Source organism: Cucurbita maxima, unplaced genomic scaffold, assembly GCF_002738345.1.
Source record: "Cucurbita maxima cultivar Rimu unplaced genomic scaffold, Cmax_1.0 Cma_Scf00005, whole genome shotgun sequence".
In the NCBI taxonomy this organism is placed as follows: Eukaryota; Viridiplantae; Streptophyta; class Magnoliopsida; order Cucurbitales; family Cucurbitaceae; genus Cucurbita; species Cucurbita maxima.
In genome coordinates, this window is record NW_019272021.1 from 2,666,508 (window position 1) to 2,683,208 (window position 16,701).

Genomic DNA, 16,701 nt, shown 5'->3' on the forward strand with positions numbered 1-16,701 from the left:
ATCATTATTAAGACCAACCCAATATTATAAAAATAAATCGAAAATAAAAATTACCCTCAGTATGATCATCAAGATGCTATAAGAGTTGAAATTCTCGGGTGTATTTATATAGTAGAATTGACCGATTTTTTTTTTCTAATGATGTCACTTGTCACAATCACACTCATATGACAGCGAGACAACAGTTGTGCATCACTTGCTTTAACCCAATTAAAAGTCAGTTGGGTAAAATTTGGACTTCACGCAAAAGAGAAACGTTTTAGAAAAACGTGAGCGAATAAATACATTACGTTAACATACAATTGAAAAGTATTATAAACTAAAATAATTAACATTTATTGTTATTTTAATGATAAATTATGTTGCTCTTTGTTCTAAATCTTCAATTTTATTTTTTAAATTTTAATTATTTTATAAAATTATGGTAAATTTTACTTTTATTTTCTTTAAATTCCTCACATCCACTATATATATATATATATATAAAAGAATAAAATTTTAAAAATATATAATGTAAAAGTCTATCAAAATTCAACAAATTAGATAAATACCAAAAAAAAATCATTTAAATAAATCTGTGAAAACTTTTTAAAATTCATAAAAAAAAAAAAATTCATGTCATTTTTATTTTAAACCCTAATTTATTACTTCTCATAAGATTTGAAAATTTGAAATAAAAAAATAATCTTATTGAAACAATATGATTTGAAAAATTGAAATAAGGCTGCAAAATGGATAAAAAAATGATTTTTTTTTATTAAAATTAAATATCTGATTAAATGGAAAAAGAATGAACCAAACAGAACTTTGCGGACGTGGCCAACAACTACGTGCGCAGAGTGAAGGAGCAAAGATAATTTTGCGGTGGCCGTTAAAAGAAAAGAGGATAAGAGAGAAAATGGTATCGACGGCGGCAGCAACCGCAGCTTTGAAGATCGGCGTTCCGGCTCCGATCAAATCTGAAAAGAAGCCGCCGACGAACTTCACAAGGCTCGCAGTTTGCTATCCAAATTGCTTTCTCAATACGCGGCCGAAAGTTCCTGCCATTCGAGCACTTGGACAAGAAGGGAATTCGAGCGGCGGCGACGACGACACCGGCATCAGTCAGGTGTGTGTTTCTTTCTAATTGTCTTCTAGCTCATACGCTTTGCATATTTCTGTTACCACCTGCTAATTCTAGGGCTAATTAGCTGAATCTAGGCTGAATGCGGGAGAAATCGATAGATTTCTATAATTGACCACTTTTACTGTATTTGACGAGGAAATCTGGAATTGAGTAAACCAGCTGCATCAGGTTCTTGTTAGGTTGAGTATGCCTTCCTCTCGTCAATCAAACCTGGAATGATTTATCGTAACGGTACAAGCCTACTACTGTTAGATATTGTCTTTGATGTTTCATTCTCCTCGTCAACCGATATGGGGTACAAGTCCACTACTAGTAGATATTGTCCTCGATGTTTCATTCTCCTCGCCAACCGATATAGGATCTCACAATTCATCCCCTTCGAGGCCCAGCATCCTCATTGGTGCTCGTTCCCTTCTCCAATCAATATGGGATCCTCCAAATCCACCCCCTTCGAGATCGAGCGTCCTTGCTTGTACATCACCTCGTGTCCACTGCCTACAAAGCTCGGCCTCCTCGCTAGCACATCACCTGATGTCTATCTCCGATACCATTCGTAACAGCCCAAGCCCACCAGTAACAGATATGTTCTATTTGGGCTTTCTCTTTCGCACTTTCCCTCGAGATTTGTAAAACGTCTACTAGGTAGAGGTTTCCATACCCTTTATAAAGGGTGTTCTCCTACCGATATGAGATCTCACATTTATCCAACGCATTCTCAATTCGATAGGTATCCAATTCATTTTTAGACCATTTCCTTTCAAGATTATCATCATAGTTCAGTAAATTCGGAATGATTATAATCAATAATTAATGGGGTAAGATCTAAAAGAGGATGATATGAGGATATATAGCAACAATCTCTTCACTTACTGTGTACCATGATGCAGCAGGATGTGCAGTTTGTGTTGAAAATGGCGGCAGGGTCCATAGCAGTGGGCGGTGGAATAAAGTATGGAAGCATAATCTTTCCGGAGATGACCAAACCCAATATTGTACAAGCTCTTATTATGGTATCAACTCCTGTGGTTGTAGCCATATGTCTTTTGATCAACCAAAGTCGTCAAGACAGACAAAGCTAACAACAATCCACTACTTCTTTCGTTTTCACAAGGAATTGCTTGATAAAAACACTGGAAATTGAATTGTTTTGTTATCCAGATCGTGATGAAAACCATGAAATCGCTCTGCAAATGGGTTATAATCAATATGACGATAATTTCATCTCCCAGATCGTGATGAAAACGATGAAATCATCGAGCTAAACAAGGACTTTTATTGAAATCTATGGGGGAAACAATAGTTGATGGTATGACAGTCACCAATCCAGGTTGATGGTATGACCAAACTCAAACTAAAAAAACAAACAAACTGACTAGCAGTACCTCTATTCATAGAAACTGATGTGCTAATGAATGTGCACCATTCCTCCCTGCTCTCCCTTTCCTCCTCTGACTCATTCTCAACTAGTTTCTTTCTGCAACCAATAATTTAGATCAATTAAATTTCTCTTTGCTAGAACACATCGGGATGGAAGCGTCCCGGAATCAAGCTGCTTTGTTCAGTCTGCTTCAAATGCATTGTCAAAGCATAATTGTTTATCTGTATAACAAAAACAACAGGTTTTTTTTTTTTCAACTGGTCAGAAAAAGTTGCATCAACACAAACATGTTTAAGAACTTAAACCAGGACTGTTGATAATTGGGAAGAAACTTAGAAAAGTTGTACATTTATTCTCACCTCTAGGGTTCTGAGCTGCTCCTGGTATTGACATACCAACTGTTTGAGATGCTGCAACTCTATATTCTTACCCTCAAATTCCTTCTGACGTTCATGCTGAATGGCGACCGCCCGCTTAAGAATCATATTTTCTCGTAGTAGTACTTCAATTTGTTCCTTCAGTTGCATATTTTCCTGGGAGACAGTGAAAAGAACATAAGTTTACAAGCAAATAGCATGTTTAACAAGCAAATAACCCCAAACCAATTCTAACTTCATTCTAATGCTCCAAAAACCCTACCAGTATCCCAAAATTGTAACCCAAGGATGTGGAAAATTATTTGTAGTAGTGGCCATTAAAAGTTTAGTACCTTGTGGAAATTTTGTGCAGCATCAACACCAGCACTTGCACTAATTGAGTTCTCTAAAGCCTCCAATGCTCTTGCTGCACGACTCCTAGCATCAGCTACGTCGATAGCACTCGCCATTTCCACAACAAACAAGTCAATCCATTTTCTACCATCGAGAGAAACACTGCTCGTTACTGAACAATTCTCAGAAGCAGCAGCCTCTCCATCATTAGCAAATGAACCTGAGAATTTTTTAGGCATGCACTGAATTATTGATCTTTACAGAGAAGAAATAAGATAAAATTTCAAGGATTACAAAAGGTTAATTAAAGTGCTTTCTGCAGAAACATGCACGATAAGTCCAACATTAATATCAAAGTTTTACAATAGACAGTGCTGAGAGGCATCTACAAATGTCAAGACTAGGTAAAAAAACACATTACAAAACGATCAGGGACAACACAAGCATCAACCACAAATGAATTAAGGAAGATTATCGTTCCTCATGCAGCTTAATCTCCAGCAATTCAGAACTAAGGTAGCAAACCATTGAGTCTCTTACATGAGAAAAGAATACATCTTATTCTAAGAGAATGGATGCATAGTAATCTGAATGAGAACTCCGTTTCTTGTTTTTCAAATCTTAATCAAAACCTAAACCCTCCTCTAATCTGCACAAGTTAAGGGTATAATTAGGAATCCAAACTAGGGACGGCAAGTTAGGGGGACCCATTGGATCACTTCCATGAAATAAGCATGCATCAAATTCTTGAACAGGGAATTTAATCTTGAATTAGATGAATTCATCATCATAATATAATTAAAATCTTGAGCGAATAGAAACAAAGAAACTACATATGAAGCATGTCCTTCGTTGCTTAGAATTTTGTGATACCTTGATCCAAATTTGGCTCTGGTTCTGCAGTAGCAACAGGATTCTCAACAGCAGACCCCAAACACAGGTCACTCAGATTTTTTATGGCAGCATCCAAGTCATTGCCACATTCTTCAAGGGCTCTTACAAGAAGCTGGAAGGAAAAATGAAAGCACGATCAAGAAAACCCTGGAGGATAGTATTAATTATAACATACATGCAGCAGTTATGAAACAAGTCACCGAAAGAGATGCATTGCAAAATAAAACTGAATAGAACCACTAAAATTCCATTCCGCAAGTAAGTCGAATTAGTTGATATTGCACAATCCAGAGGCATATTTAAGCAATACATACAACAAGAAGAGAATAACAAGAGTCCCCCAAGGCCATCAAGATTCAGGCTATAATGGCATCAAGAAATATGACATTACACAGAAGCAGGGAGTAAAAAACAGGAATTAAAATCGGAGTGAAAGAAAAAAGGGAAGTAAGAAGAAACCTGATGGTCCATGTGGGGAAACAAATGGTGGAGGTGGTCAATAAGAGAGGAGGGCGCAGGGAAAGTAATGGGAGAAGTAGAAGAGGAGCAGCGGAGGCGCTTGGAAATGGGAGGCGAAGGGGGAAGTTCTTCAAAGAAGGATCTCTTGGTTCCGCACACCACAGCAGACATCGTCTCCGGGTAGTCGGGTGCAGAGACTATTACCTAAGACCACCTTCGTCGCCGGAGCAACACAGGAATCGAAATCGGAGACGACGAACAGAAAGGGAAAGCAAAGAGGTTGTGGAAGGAAGGAAGAAGAAGAAAGGGAAAGAGAGAATTTGATTTGTTTGGGGGTTAGGTTTTTGTAACTCTCTGTTTTCCCCCTTTTCTAATGCATTAACAGAAAGGAGCGTTTAACGGCTTATTTACATATAATTAATTAATTAACGAAAAGAAAAAACAATATTAAATATCAAACGGTAGAGTCAAAGGATAGCTTTCTTATAATAATTAGGTTAAATTATAAAAAAATCCGTTTAAAAACTTTCATTTGAACCAGTTTGTTCATGTACTCCCTCCCTTCAAAAAGTGTTCCTATTTAATTCTAGAATTAATAAAAATATTTATTAAGTATCTAATAGATCTCTTAAAGATCATTCACTACGTGTATTAAAAATAATGAATACTTATAATTTTGGGTTATATTCCCCTCCCCTTAAATTTGGTATACAAAGAGAGTGAGAGAGGAATGTTTTGGACCATTCCTTTCTATTCAACTCAAATAAGTTGATGACCTTAGTTCAAATTAACTAAGAGTGTGATTGAAAGGATTAAGTTTGATCGAGTAAAAACTTATATAACCAATAGAACTAATCCGATTTTCAAGTATCAAGACGAACTAGGCTAAACTTGGTATAAGAAATATTATAACTAATCCGATTTTCAAGTATCAAGACGAACTAGGCTAAACTTGGTATAAGAAATATTATAACTAATCCGATTTTCAAGTATCAAGACGAACTAGGCTAAACTTGGTATAAGAAATATTATAAAAATCCTATCAATCAACCTCTTGGGTCATCAAAATTCTACGGTGTACTTCAAAGTAAAACTGTTCAACCTCACTAAACACATCACCACTGGTTATCAACTTGGTAAAAATTACAGTTTCTTAGCCGAAGGAAAACAACGGCGGTAAATCTCTTTTGTATTAGAAAATTCAGTATTTCCAATCATACAAAAAACCATACATTACGTTCTAAACTAGAAATATATTCAAGATTTTTGCAAACCTAATTTTAACCTATTAGTAATTTGACATTAAAGAATAAAGATACATTTAAAGGGGGGAAAATGTAATCGATTTTACAGTGACTACTTTCTTCCGCTGCCCCCAACCCGAGGCTTGCCTTTAACCTCAGACTCCTACAACCAAAAGGCAAATTTCTCAGTCAGTTTTCAACGATATTCTAAATAAGAACAGAAAAAAAAAAGGTAATAAAAAGATTATGTACACCAAGTACCTGTGGAAGGTGCAAGTAAATGCAAGTCTTTGCTGTTGCTGGGTTGTGATTTTCTGCCCCTTTACTCCAATCATAGCACACCTATAAGCATCCCACATGTCGAGTTCAGCTCACGTCAAATAATGCCTTTCTAGCGTTCTTTAAAACTATGAACAGAAGTATTCCCACTATTTGCTAGAAAGAGATTTCAGTCTCGAGGAGTTATGGGTACCAATATCATATGTATAACAGAAACAGACGTGAAACATCAAGTTGTTAATACAACTTGCACATTTAGGAACCAAATTTAAGGAGAAACATTGTAGTAGGAATAAAGAAAAGGCTTAAAGGATAAAAAAAAAATTCAAGAGCCCTCCCTTAGGCCCCACTTCCGAGCTATTTGGAATGATGCTTATCTACTATTTTCTAAACACTCAATCCATTAAGTCTATTTGCAATGAACCTATTATCTAACGACCGATATACCTCGAATGAAATGCACGTTGCTATAGCTGTTGGAAATAATGGATTATGATAGGTGCCCACGTAACATTTGAGGGAAGGTGGTGTAACTTATAGAAGCAAGCATCAGCAAGTGATAAAAAATTAAAAGATTAATAATTAAGGTGATACGTACTGAATATGCAAATATCGACCCATCCTGGTTGAAAGTGCTACTACTTATGGGCTGACTGCACCGTAACATAGCCTGAAAGCAAAAAAGATAACCATTCACCATTCATTCATTAAGAAGAATACTCTAAATATTTTCTAGATGTTAATAAATTGAAGGAAAAGGTAGTGACTTGACACATAAAAGTCATACACTTAAGAGTTCTGTGTTGATTAATAGAACAGAACAGATAATTTGTTATAGAAGGAACTAATTGTAAAACTAGAACAAGTTGTATGCAGACATGTTCTTGCAGTTTTTTTTCCCTTTTCCCTGCTCTCAAGTTATTATAGATCTCTACACCTGCACTACCTCCCAAAAATATATTTAGATGTTGGAGGTATTGCACAGGTTCATTTAATTCAAGTACATAGGTGAATATTAAGTTTCTCGTTAGTTTTTTACTCAATTTAATCTTATCAAAAATGAATATACTGATTGTTCTTAAAGCTAACTGGAAATGAAGTTAAATTATGAAAATATTAATTGAGCCAAAAACTTGTTAGCAACTTGTTTTTGAGCATTATTCCCACCTAACAAGTTTTCTAAACGTAGTTCCGATGCAACCATAAGCTATTTTATACAGATGGAAGAAGACTGAGAAAAGAGGATTATGTAGCTGTAGGTATGATAAAGATATTGAAGGCACCTTCAGCCTCTGTTTGCTATCCTTGTCCCAGAAATTAAAGGCACCATCTGAACCTGCAGTTGCAAAAGTGTGATGCACCTGAAAGAAAGTTCCGGTCAATAAATAGCAAGATTTAAAGAACCATTAATCAAGATGCTGCAAATTATGGCGAATTGGTAGCAGATAATCACTTATGAGCGCACCAATCAGGAAAAATCCTTGTCATCTTAAAAAATAGCCAACAACAGTACACTATCCTTGGTGAGAATGCCTTTCTTTTTCTTATGTCTTTGGGGGTAAATTAAATAAAAACGGATGTCCAACTTCCTACTACAGAAAAACCACAAGGAATAGTTGACAGATCAAAAAAAAAAATTTGCTCGTCTAGGGTGGAAGGATATTATTACGTAATGCAGTACCTTCTAACCTCCCTGAGTACTACAATTCGATTTTCCAAATGCCAAAATGGATTGGGTGTATTTCTTTGGAGTGGAAATGAAGAGAAGAGGTCAATTAATTAGTTGGTTGGAACATGATTGCTAAGCTTGTGTGTAGTGACAGTTAAGGAGTCAGGAGCTTAAAAAATAAGAATCCAAACGGTGTAGAGATTTCCAGAGAGCCAAATAAGCAAGGGCACAAAGTGATGGTTAGAATTAATGGAAAAGAAGATTTTGGGAAGTATACTAGAACTAAAAGATCAGGAGGTGCCAGCTATCCATGGTGGATGATCATCACTGGAGTACAAGTTTGAGATGAGGAAGGGAAGGAAGCTTGAAATCTTTTGCAGCTAATTGATGGAACTCGACTTGATTGGAGGAGGTAGAAAATTCCAGAGTTTGATCTTGAAGGAGGTAGTAAATGTATTGTGTAAAATGAAAAGCCTCAATTTGAGTTTCTGAAGGGCGAAGACATATACAATAGGCTTCAATACATGTGCCTTCATTTAACGAATTTTAAATTCAAATGAGTGCAGTGCTCAAAAGCTGGAGAAGACTTCTCCCCTCTGATTTTCCATAGTTCTTCTAGAAAGAAAAAAATTGGGAATTTGTGTAGTTTTGAAGTTTCTTGCATTTATTTATGCTTCAAAAAATAAATAATTTAATACAAACTTACGGGATGAAAGTTCAAGGAGTTGACAGAATATATCTCAGATCCATCCCTGTGGCACTTAAAAGTGAAGTTCTTATTCGCCAAAGACTCATCAAGGTGGTGAACACCAACCCTTCCCTCAATTGAACCAACCTGGAATTGTTAATGAACTCAAATTAAGCAATTTCACATTAAGATCAACCTGTAAAGAAATAAGAATCTGGAAGTAGATTCTTATTCTGGAAGTAGTAGTAACTAAAATATCATCAAGACAGTCTCTTATCAAAATATATATATATATATATATTTATATATATCATCAAGACATAATATAAGAATTATACTTGAAAGCAAGCAACATCTAAACAAAGGAATATAAGGGATGGAAATATTACCAAAAAACCTTGCTGATCAGGAAAGGCAGCTACACATCTTGTTTGATACTTCAAGGGTGAAACAATTCTCTTAAATTCATTCTGTCACAGAAAGACCCCACACGCAGATGTCAAAAACTGAAATTTAAAGAATATTATACACAACTTCATATATTACATTGTAGAAGAAATGATAGGAAAAAAGAAAAAACAATACCTGAGGATTTTGCAAGTTAAACACTATCAGATTTCTGTCTGCAGTACCAACTACCATAAGTGGATATCTCACTGTCATTGAATAACAGCGATCAGGAAGTTGTTGAGTATGCACTGGGTTTGGCTGCCTTGTATCCCAATACCTGAGAATTTATAGAACCCCATCAAATCTTTTCATCATAACTAGAAAACATAGGTAATCTACCACAATCTACAATTACACTTCCACATGGTAGAAAAACAAAAGGCAAAGGGTGAACATGTAGACCAGAAAAGGGCAAATTGTCTACCTTTGCAGAGCGCATTTGCTATTTTTCATCATATTAACTAAGGACTGCAGTGATGCAAGTTCTAGAATATCAAAACAAGAGAAAATGCTAAGAGAGAGAGAGAGACGGAGAGTCAGGTGCTTAGTGGATATGAACCCACTTATTTTCAGCAACATCTTTCATTTCAACCTGACTAAATGAAATGGTTCAACATGTAATTTTATGTTAAAACAAAATACACACTCATATTCATAATTAATCTTAGGAAGAAACATAAAACAGTGAAACCATTTGAGGAAAAAATTAAGGAGCAATACTACATCAACTCATGCCATAGAAAGGCAGAGGCCAGAGCCACATATCTTGCTTACACGTGCCTTAATTTGAACAAACACGATGCCCACATCATAGATGAATGAGACGACATCAAAACAGGCTAGTGAGACAAATTGTTTGAAACTGACTCCTAGAATGTTTTTCATGTTCCACAATAATGAACTGAGCTCTAATAGTGAAACTGTGCTACTCATATTAAAAAGAATCTATGGATGTCACGGAACGCATGTTTTAATTACTTAAAGATAATTAAGAATCAACAGATTGGTGCTTACTTCAATGTCTTGTCCCAGCTTCCAGAGACTAATAGGCTCATCTCAGGGATCCACGCAACTTCTTTGACAGGTGCTTCATGCATGGCTACAGTCATGGCTTGGCCACCGGACAACAAGGGCCACATTTTAACTTGTTTGTCGCAGCCTCCAGAAAACACAGTTGTTCCATCGTCCTTCCACGCTGAGCATAAAACCTAATGTGCACGATAACTTAGCAACGTTTTGGATCTTACAGCAACAAAATTCTAATCAAACCACAAAATCAAAACTAAATTGTTATATACCGGTTGATCGTGAGATATAGAAGCCTTAGGCGTACTGGCAACATTACCCGCATTTTGCATTATTTCCCAACAACGAACCTGCAGAGCCATTACTATGAAATTATAGAATAAACTCGCAAACCTCGAAGACTATACATCAATTTGACATTCTCATAGCTAATTTGGATAGAAAACCTCGAAGAAAAGTAAAAATAGCAAGAAAAACTTTCTTATTCGCATAAAAGTAAACCCTAATCTGGATAGAAAATAAACAAAACGGTTAAATAAGCAAGTAAAAGCACAAAAAGAGTTGAAAAGAAGAGGAAAAAGAAAAGGACCTGATTATCCCATGAAGTGGCAACCAAGTGATTGGCCTTTGGACTAAAACTAAGGCTCGACACAGAATCACTCGGAGGCTGAGCAACCTAAAAACAGGCATTCAAAAAGAAACACAACAATTAAGTTTAAACCAGACCAAACTAGGCATCGAACTGATTTACAAATGAAGTCGAGTTCCAAAATCTAAAACGCACGTTTCACACATCGATAATTGCTTACCTCGAGGGATTTATTAGGGTTTGGATTCGCAAATGCAGACATTAGGAGCTACCTGCAAGTATCACAACGCGAAACATCAAGAGATTTGAAGAAGTATACTGACATCATTCTACGTTAACAGAATCAAACAAAAGAGAGAGATTTCGAGAGCGAATTACCTTCACCGTGTTTCCAAGGAGAAAAAAAACAGAGATAAGCAACTCTGATTGCTCGGAGAGACAGCGATTTCGTCGGAAAGCTGAGACTGCGGCAGCCGAGAGTGCAGCGTGCGCGGGTGAAGTGGCTAGCAACGAGAGAGAGGAATGGCTGAACGTCAAAATAGGGCTTAGAAAAAACGATAGCTATGGACACAAAATTTTAAAGGGATGGAAAATTAATCTTATAAATATTTTGGGAAATTTTTTTTATTTATATATAAACACATCTGAAAAAATTAATAATTTATAGTATATTTGTAGAGTTTATTTAGTAATTTTAGATGGTGAATTTTATTTAATGAAAATCATAATAATTAGTTTCGGTCTTAAAGTGAACCAAACCTAAACCAAACGAAGCTAGAATTTAGACGACATTTGAAGCACACAACGTATCAAGAGGATCAATGAATCAAAAGCTAATCCAAACTAATTAACCAGCTAATGATTAATACAAATAGATCTACAAGTCAGTCAATGGACAGTCCAAAGGTCAATCCAAGACGATCAACAAACTTGGTTGATTACAGATCAACAAGTTAGGGGTTTATTCTAACCGGTCAACAAGCTAAAAAAATTATTCAAGTCGATCAACAAGCTAGGAGCTAATACAAACAAATCAACAAGTCGATATCCATTCAAAATGATGAACTAGCCTACGACACATCAAAGGCAATCAACAAGCCAAATGATATGAAAACCATAATTTATTGAAATTAAGAACTCGGTAGGTGAACCTTAAATTCACAAATACTAAAGTTTTTTCGAATCGAGTCGATTTCAACTTTAAATATTATATGTAAATGGCTCCAAGATCAAATTCTTGATACAAAGAACAATGGGCCCAAAATTCAATTTTATCATACCGTCTAACTAAAAAAAATTAAAAAATACCAATTAAATCTTAAAAATCATTAACATCTTTAATTTTTGTTTAAAAAAAGTTTATTTATTTTTACCATGAAAAAAAAAATCTAAAGATGTTATTAAAGTTCTAATTTTTTTTAAATACTTTTAAAAGTTAAAAATATATTTTTAAAATTCTTTTTTTAAGCAAAAATATTAACGATTTTAAAAAAATAATGGTAAATATATTTATTATTATTTAAAAATTTAATGATATATATATGTGTGTATTTGAAAATTTAATGATATTATTAATTTTTTTAATTACTTAAAAGTATTTTTTTTATATTAATTTAGTGAATTAAATTAAACGTATATTTATTTAATTCCACAAAAATGAAAGAAAGGGAAATTAGAGAGACGAAAGGCGAAGTTTTGTTCTTAGTCCTTGTTTCTGTGTTCTCCAATTTGGTGCGACAAAAATAAATCTTCGTCTTTGCTTTCTCTTCTTATCTTCTCCTTCCCAATCCAATTGCACTCAAACAAGAAGAAGAAGATGCGGCGCTCTGCTACAAGGAAAACCGGTCAACCCAATTCAGCTTCCGTTAATTCTTCCGCCGTCGATCTCTTTCGTTACGGTATTTGATCCTTTGTTTTTCCACAATTCTAATTCTTCTACTTGTAATTCTCGCCATGGAAATAGATCATCGTGTTGTTATATACTCTGGTTAATTTTGTGTTCTGGTCATGGACATGGTTTTGTCTTTGATTGATTATACTCCTACGATGCCTTTGTCTCAGGAGATTTTTACGTTCTCGATGTTGTGTGTGCATCTTGCTATGTTGATGATTTAGTTTGTCTTTAAATAGAGTGAGGTTTCAGTGGGATGAATAGCTCTAGTAGTTTGCTAATTGTGTTACGGCTATCAAATTTGGGAATTTCAAGCTTATATTACAGATTGTTTTGTGCATGTACCTGAGCACCTGTAAGAGCTAATCTGAGATGACATGGAGTGAGTTGGTTCCATTAGAAAGTGAGAGTTGTATACTTGGGAATCGAAAGAAAAAGAATCTGAACATGCAAACTACTTTTATTCATTGGCTTGAGATTTTTTTTTCCAAATTTAATTGAGTAATGAACTCTGTATGGTGGTCTGCTGGCTGTTCTTAAGCGAAACTATGTGGTAGGTGGCTTTCTCAGTTATATCGTAATAATTATCATGCCCATGATGTATACTCTTTTGTTCTTATGAGGTGATTTATGTGTGAGTAGTATTTTTTGGATTTCTTCCACCATGCTAATAGGGGGTTCTTCTTGGCCGGATTTTAGATTCCTATCTTTGCTTTTCTGATCTAATCAAATAAAACATTTCATAATAAAATTCATTGACCATGGTCAAGGATTATGTTGTTGTTGACTTCCAACTTATGTACTTTAAATTTTCCTGAATAATCAATCAGTGATCTACAATATCTGAAAAGTATCTTGACAAATAGAATAAGTAGGAACTTGGCTGTAGAAATTCGTTGAAATTGTCCAAGTAGAAATTTGAAGGCGTACTTTTATTGACAAAAAAAGATAATTTCTCAATTCTTATGAACTTAAGATTGTCAATGTATTCAGCTTCAAGTCGAGCAAGCTCAAAAGAGTTGGAACGGATCGATAGCCTATTTTACTCATATGCCAATGGCTCTTCTGGTTTGATCGAGTAAGTCAACTTTGGTCCATTGAAATATCTCGTTTTCAGCATTGCTAGTTAGCTTTGCCTTGTACCTATCTTTTTGTTTTATTTTTTGTTTATTCAGCATTATACAGTTTAAATGCATAGCAATATTCCAATCATAAACTCTTTTTTTGTGGTTGATTTCTTATGCTTGAACAATATTATCTTTCTTCATTAAAACTTCCCATCCATGTTATTTTAATAATCAAGGATGTTCTTCTCCTTATCTTTAAGGAGACTTCTGAGTACTTGTATAAGATCCGTATGATATGCAGTACTGACTATTGTTTTAACAGTCCAGAAGGAATTGAAAGTCTTTGTTCAGACATGGAAGTGAATCCCACTGATGTAAGAATCTTGATGCTTGCGTGGTAAGTTGTACCTCGACTGATATGATAGTTGAACTTTTTTTTGTTTGTGTGACCTCATTGCCTAGAAACTAATGGATTACACATACCAGGAAAATGAAATCTGAAAAACAAGGATACTTTACCCTGGTAAGAATATTTACTCTTCTGTTGGCCTTCAAAATTAGAAATTATACGGCAGATCTTCTTTATAGTATTGTTGTTCTTTTATTTACTGCAATATGCTTCCACATCATTTAATCCTTTCTCATTCATTTTCTAATCAGTATAGTGATCTATGAAGGGTATATTTTATTTTATTCAAGTGGAGAGTTTTTATTAACTGCTTTGGAGCGGGGTTCTTCCCCTTTCTTTTGTAATTTCATACCCTCAATGAATTTGATATTATTTTTTAAAAAAGAAACATCGATTTTATCTGTGTTCAGCACCGGCTTATAAGGAAAACCCTGTCATTTATATTCTCAGCTTCAACTTAAAATTTTTTTCTGTCAAGATCTATAAATTCATTTGATGGAACCTTAACCTATTGCATATCTGTTAGGAAGAATGGCGCACAGGCCTCAAGTCCCTGAGGGCAGACACTGTTAGTAAATTAAAGAAGGCACTACCAGATCTTGAGAAAGAGGTTCAATACTTGTCTTGTTAAAAGTTTCAAAATAAATTAGTACATATAGTTAGCGCATTGCTTAATTATTGCGCATAAAGTTTTTAATTATCGATTCCTCACATTTTGAAAAGGTAAGGAGGCTGTCAAACTTTGTGGACTTCTATTCTTATGCATTTCGGTATTGTTTAACAGGTTTGTTTTGTATTTTTAATCTTCAAGTTCGATTCATTTTCTTCTACTCTATATTGTAATTTGATCTTTATGTTATCTTTATTCCATGGATATTTTCTTAGAGGATAAGCAAAAGAGTATTGACATAGAGAGTATATGCGAGTTGTTGGATCTTGTTTTAGGGTCCGAGTTTCATGCCCAAGTCTATGCGTTTATCGAATACTTGAAGGTGAGTGCCACATCATGTTTTTTTTTTGCTTTTAATTTGCCACATTTATACACAGGCATGGTTTATTTGGCACTGCAGTTAACTCCAGCACTGCCTTAGAGGACTTCTAGATATTTAATATAATGCACTTAGTCTAAGAGAGGTATATTCTTGAGTTATAGTCTCGTTCTAGCTTACCTAGTGGATGATAAAATGGACTTTACCATATTACTACTGATAGTCAGCTCTAGCCACCTAGTTAATCTGCGTGAGGAGAACCTTCAGAAATGGTTGATGATTCAAGAATGGTGGTTCTGTGAAAGACATGTTGTAGAGTAACAAATTTTCTTTCATAGGGGTTTCAACATTTTGGGTTATTGACCGATCAATCACATTTTTACTGTCTTCCCCCTCATCAAGAAGGCAGAATAAAAAATTCTTATTTGCTCGTATTATGTATGCAGATACAAAGTGACTATAAGGTTATTAACATGGATCAATGGATGGGCTTCTTTCGATTCTGCAATGAGGTACTTTCATTCTCTCCCAAAGCACATGAACATGACACATTTCATTATATTTGCTTGCATCTATCGCACTACTGGTGGAATACAGTAAGAAAAATTGGGAGGCAGATAGTTTCTGGAATCTACTATAAATTTGCCCTGAATTTTACTAGAGTCACTGCCAATTCAATGATCTTCTCATCCCTTGAATTCATCAAAACAATGTAGGTATTTAAGTTTGTGACTTAACTGAATTCTTTTCTTTTCCAATTGGGTTAACTAATTTCAAGAATTTTTCTTGCTACTTTAACTCATACAATAATTCCCATTTGTATTGAAAATCAGTCTGAAGAAGAAGTGTAATATTTATGCAAGAGTGACTTCTCTATCCACCTCCAATTGATTTGTTTGTATCATCACCATTTGGTATTGATGTCCTCAATTCAAGCTGTGACACATATTGATCATTATGCAGATAAGTTTTCCCGACCTGAGCAATTACGACTCAGAACTCGCTTGGCCATTGATCCTCGACAATTTCGTTGAATGGTTACAAGCAAAACAGAGCTAAAAACCTGATGTCTTCATCATACAATGTATTTGATGTATACGCCATAGTTATTGAAGCAAGTATCCAATTTCTCTTACCGCTTCAGATTCAATATATTTCATCCTTTCAAAGGGGCTTCGCTTCTAACCATAGCTACCAACATCTCTCTTTCTGCAGGCTCACCTTCGATTACACATTCGCATAGTAGCAGGATTTTCACTCATTATTCCTTTACTCTCTCAACTTCTTTGAAATCAATGGTAATCCCCATTATGTTAAAATTATCATTTCAAACATTCATGGATTATTCTTCTGCTAATTTACTACAGTTTCTTCCCACTCTTCATCATTACGTTAGCCATTCAATTGACTGACTACTTTGCAGACTTTTTGTGTATCCTTTAAAACAATTTAAACCAAACCCTTTTGAATGAACGAAAGCAAAAGGCTTTATCACATGGATTATATTTGTATAGCTTGAAAGTGAATGAATGGTATGATAGGCTTCATGAATGTCTAAAAAAATGGTTAATTTTTAAAACTTTTTTACCATTATCTTATGGCCTAAAGCATTCAAAAAAGAGACAAAGTAGGAAACACCATTGTCACAAAAGTATGGGCACAACACAACTTTCCACCTTTTTTTAGGCCATTTTGCCCTTTCCTTTCAAAATACTCTTAGCCAAATCCCAAGGCTAATACTGAGCCCTATTTTACTTGATTCAAGGCACTTTTCCAAAAGGGTTTATATATAATATAATTAATTATTATATTATAGTAGTAAATTTGATATTT

General features: G+C 34.9%; 4 protein-coding genes across 6 annotated transcripts; 2 read left to right on the top strand and 2 right to left on the bottom strand.

Moving 5' to 3' along the window:
- The first annotated feature begins 783 nt into the window (after positions 1–783).
- LOC111479627 lies at positions 784–2,349 on the top strand. Of its 2 annotated transcripts, none has more exons than XM_023124384.1 (2): positions 784–1,108; positions 2,014–2,349. In XM_023124384.1, the coding sequence occupies exons 1-2, from the start codon at positions 791–793 to the stop codon at positions 2,203–2,205; spliced, it is 510 nt and encodes a 169-aa protein (XP_022980152.1). In that variant the 5' UTR covers positions 784–790; the 3' UTR covers positions 2,206–2,349. The 2 variants fall into 2 exon arrangements, with proteins under 2 accessions (XP_022980152.1, XP_022980153.1); XM_023124385.1 differs by having other exon boundaries at positions 795–1,108; positions 2,017–2,300.
- A 30-nt stretch (positions 2,350–2,379) lies between these two features.
- LOC111479626 lies at positions 2,380–4,900 on the bottom strand. The gene is made up of 5 exons (XM_023124382.1): positions 4,568–4,900; positions 4,088–4,220; positions 3,214–3,434; positions 2,864–3,037; positions 2,380–2,725 (listed from the first exon to the last, which is right to left on the bottom strand). Exons 1-5 carry the CDS (start codon positions 4,736–4,738, stop codon positions 2,639–2,641), a joined length of 786 nt encoding a protein of 261 aa, XP_022980150.1. The 5' UTR covers positions 4,739–4,900; the 3' UTR covers positions 2,380–2,638.
- A 770-nt stretch (positions 4,901–5,670) lies between these two features.
- LOC111479843 (protein RAE1-like) lies at positions 5,671–11,084 on the bottom strand. Of its 2 annotated transcripts, none has more exons than XM_023124693.1 (12): positions 10,891–11,084; positions 10,733–10,796; positions 10,513–10,599; positions 10,196–10,273; positions 9,912–10,105; positions 9,033–9,174; positions 8,837–8,917; positions 8,466–8,594; positions 7,374–7,451; positions 6,689–6,760; positions 6,073–6,153; positions 5,671–5,974 (listed from the first exon to the last, which is right to left on the bottom strand). In XM_023124693.1, exons 2-12 carry the CDS (start codon positions 10,772–10,774, stop codon positions 5,924–5,926), a joined length of 1,035 nt encoding a protein of 344 aa, XP_022980461.1. In that variant the 5' UTR covers positions 10,775–10,796; positions 10,891–11,084; the 3' UTR covers positions 5,671–5,923. The 2 variants fall into 2 exon arrangements, with proteins under 2 accessions (XP_022980461.1, XP_022980460.1); XM_023124692.1 differs by having other exon boundaries at positions 10,733–10,784; positions 10,891–11,083.
- A 1,100-nt stretch (positions 11,085–12,184) lies between these two features.
- Positions 12,185–16,364, top strand: LOC111480062 (DCN1-like protein 4). Its single transcript, XM_023125005.1, has 10 exons — positions 12,185–12,410; positions 13,397–13,481; positions 13,793–13,867; positions 13,957–13,993; positions 14,406–14,489; positions 14,603–14,663; positions 14,765–14,871; positions 15,315–15,380; positions 15,832–15,982; positions 16,084–16,364. Exons 1-9 carry the CDS (start codon positions 12,329–12,331, stop codon positions 15,925–15,927), a joined length of 693 nt encoding a protein of 230 aa, XP_022980773.1. The 5' UTR covers positions 12,185–12,328; the 3' UTR covers positions 15,928–15,982; positions 16,084–16,364.
- The last annotated feature ends 337 nt before the right edge of the window (positions 16,365–16,701 follow it).

Coding starts and splice junctions, on each gene's coding strand:
- LOC111479626 (XM_023124382.1), bottom strand. CDS start 4,738: ATGTCTGCTGTGGTGTGCGGAACCAAGAGATCCTTCTTTGAAGAACTT. Junction 3,435..4,087: donor AGAGCCAAATTTGGATCAAG/GTATCACAAAAT, acceptor AAAAATTCTCAG/GTTCATTTGCTAATGATGGA. Junction 2,726..2,863: donor AGCAGCTCAGAACCCTAGAG/GTGAGAATAAAT, acceptor TTTGTTATACAG/ATAAACAATTATGCTTTGAC.
- LOC111479627 (XM_023124384.1), top strand. CDS start 791: ATGAACCAAACAGAACTTTGCGGACGTGGCCAACAACTACGTGCGCAG. Junction 1,109..2,013: donor ACGACACCGGCATCAGTCAG/GTGTGTGTTTCT, acceptor ACCATGATGCAG/CAGGATGTGCAGTTTGTGTT.
- LOC111480062 (XM_023125005.1), top strand. CDS start 12,329: ATGCGGCGCTCTGCTACAAGGAAAACCGGTCAACCCAATTCAGCTTCC. Junction 14,872..15,314: donor CGTTTATCGAATACTTGAAG/GTGAGTGCCACA, acceptor TTATGTATGCAG/ATACAAAGTGACTATAAGGT. Junction 15,381..15,831: donor TCTTTCGATTCTGCAATGAG/GTACTTTCATTC, acceptor ATCATTATGCAG/ATAAGTTTTCCCGACCTGAG.
- LOC111479843 (XM_023124693.1), bottom strand. CDS start 10,774: ATGTCTGCATTTGCGAATCCAAACCCTAATAAATCCCTCGAG. Junction 7,452..8,465: donor ACTCCTTGAACTTTCATCCC/GTAAGTTTGTAT, acceptor ACTTTCTTTCAG/GTGCATCACACTTTTGCAAC. Junction 6,761..7,373: donor ATAGCAAACAGAGGCTGAAG/GTGCCTTCAATA, acceptor TTTTGCTTTCAG/GCTATGTTACGGTGCAGTCA.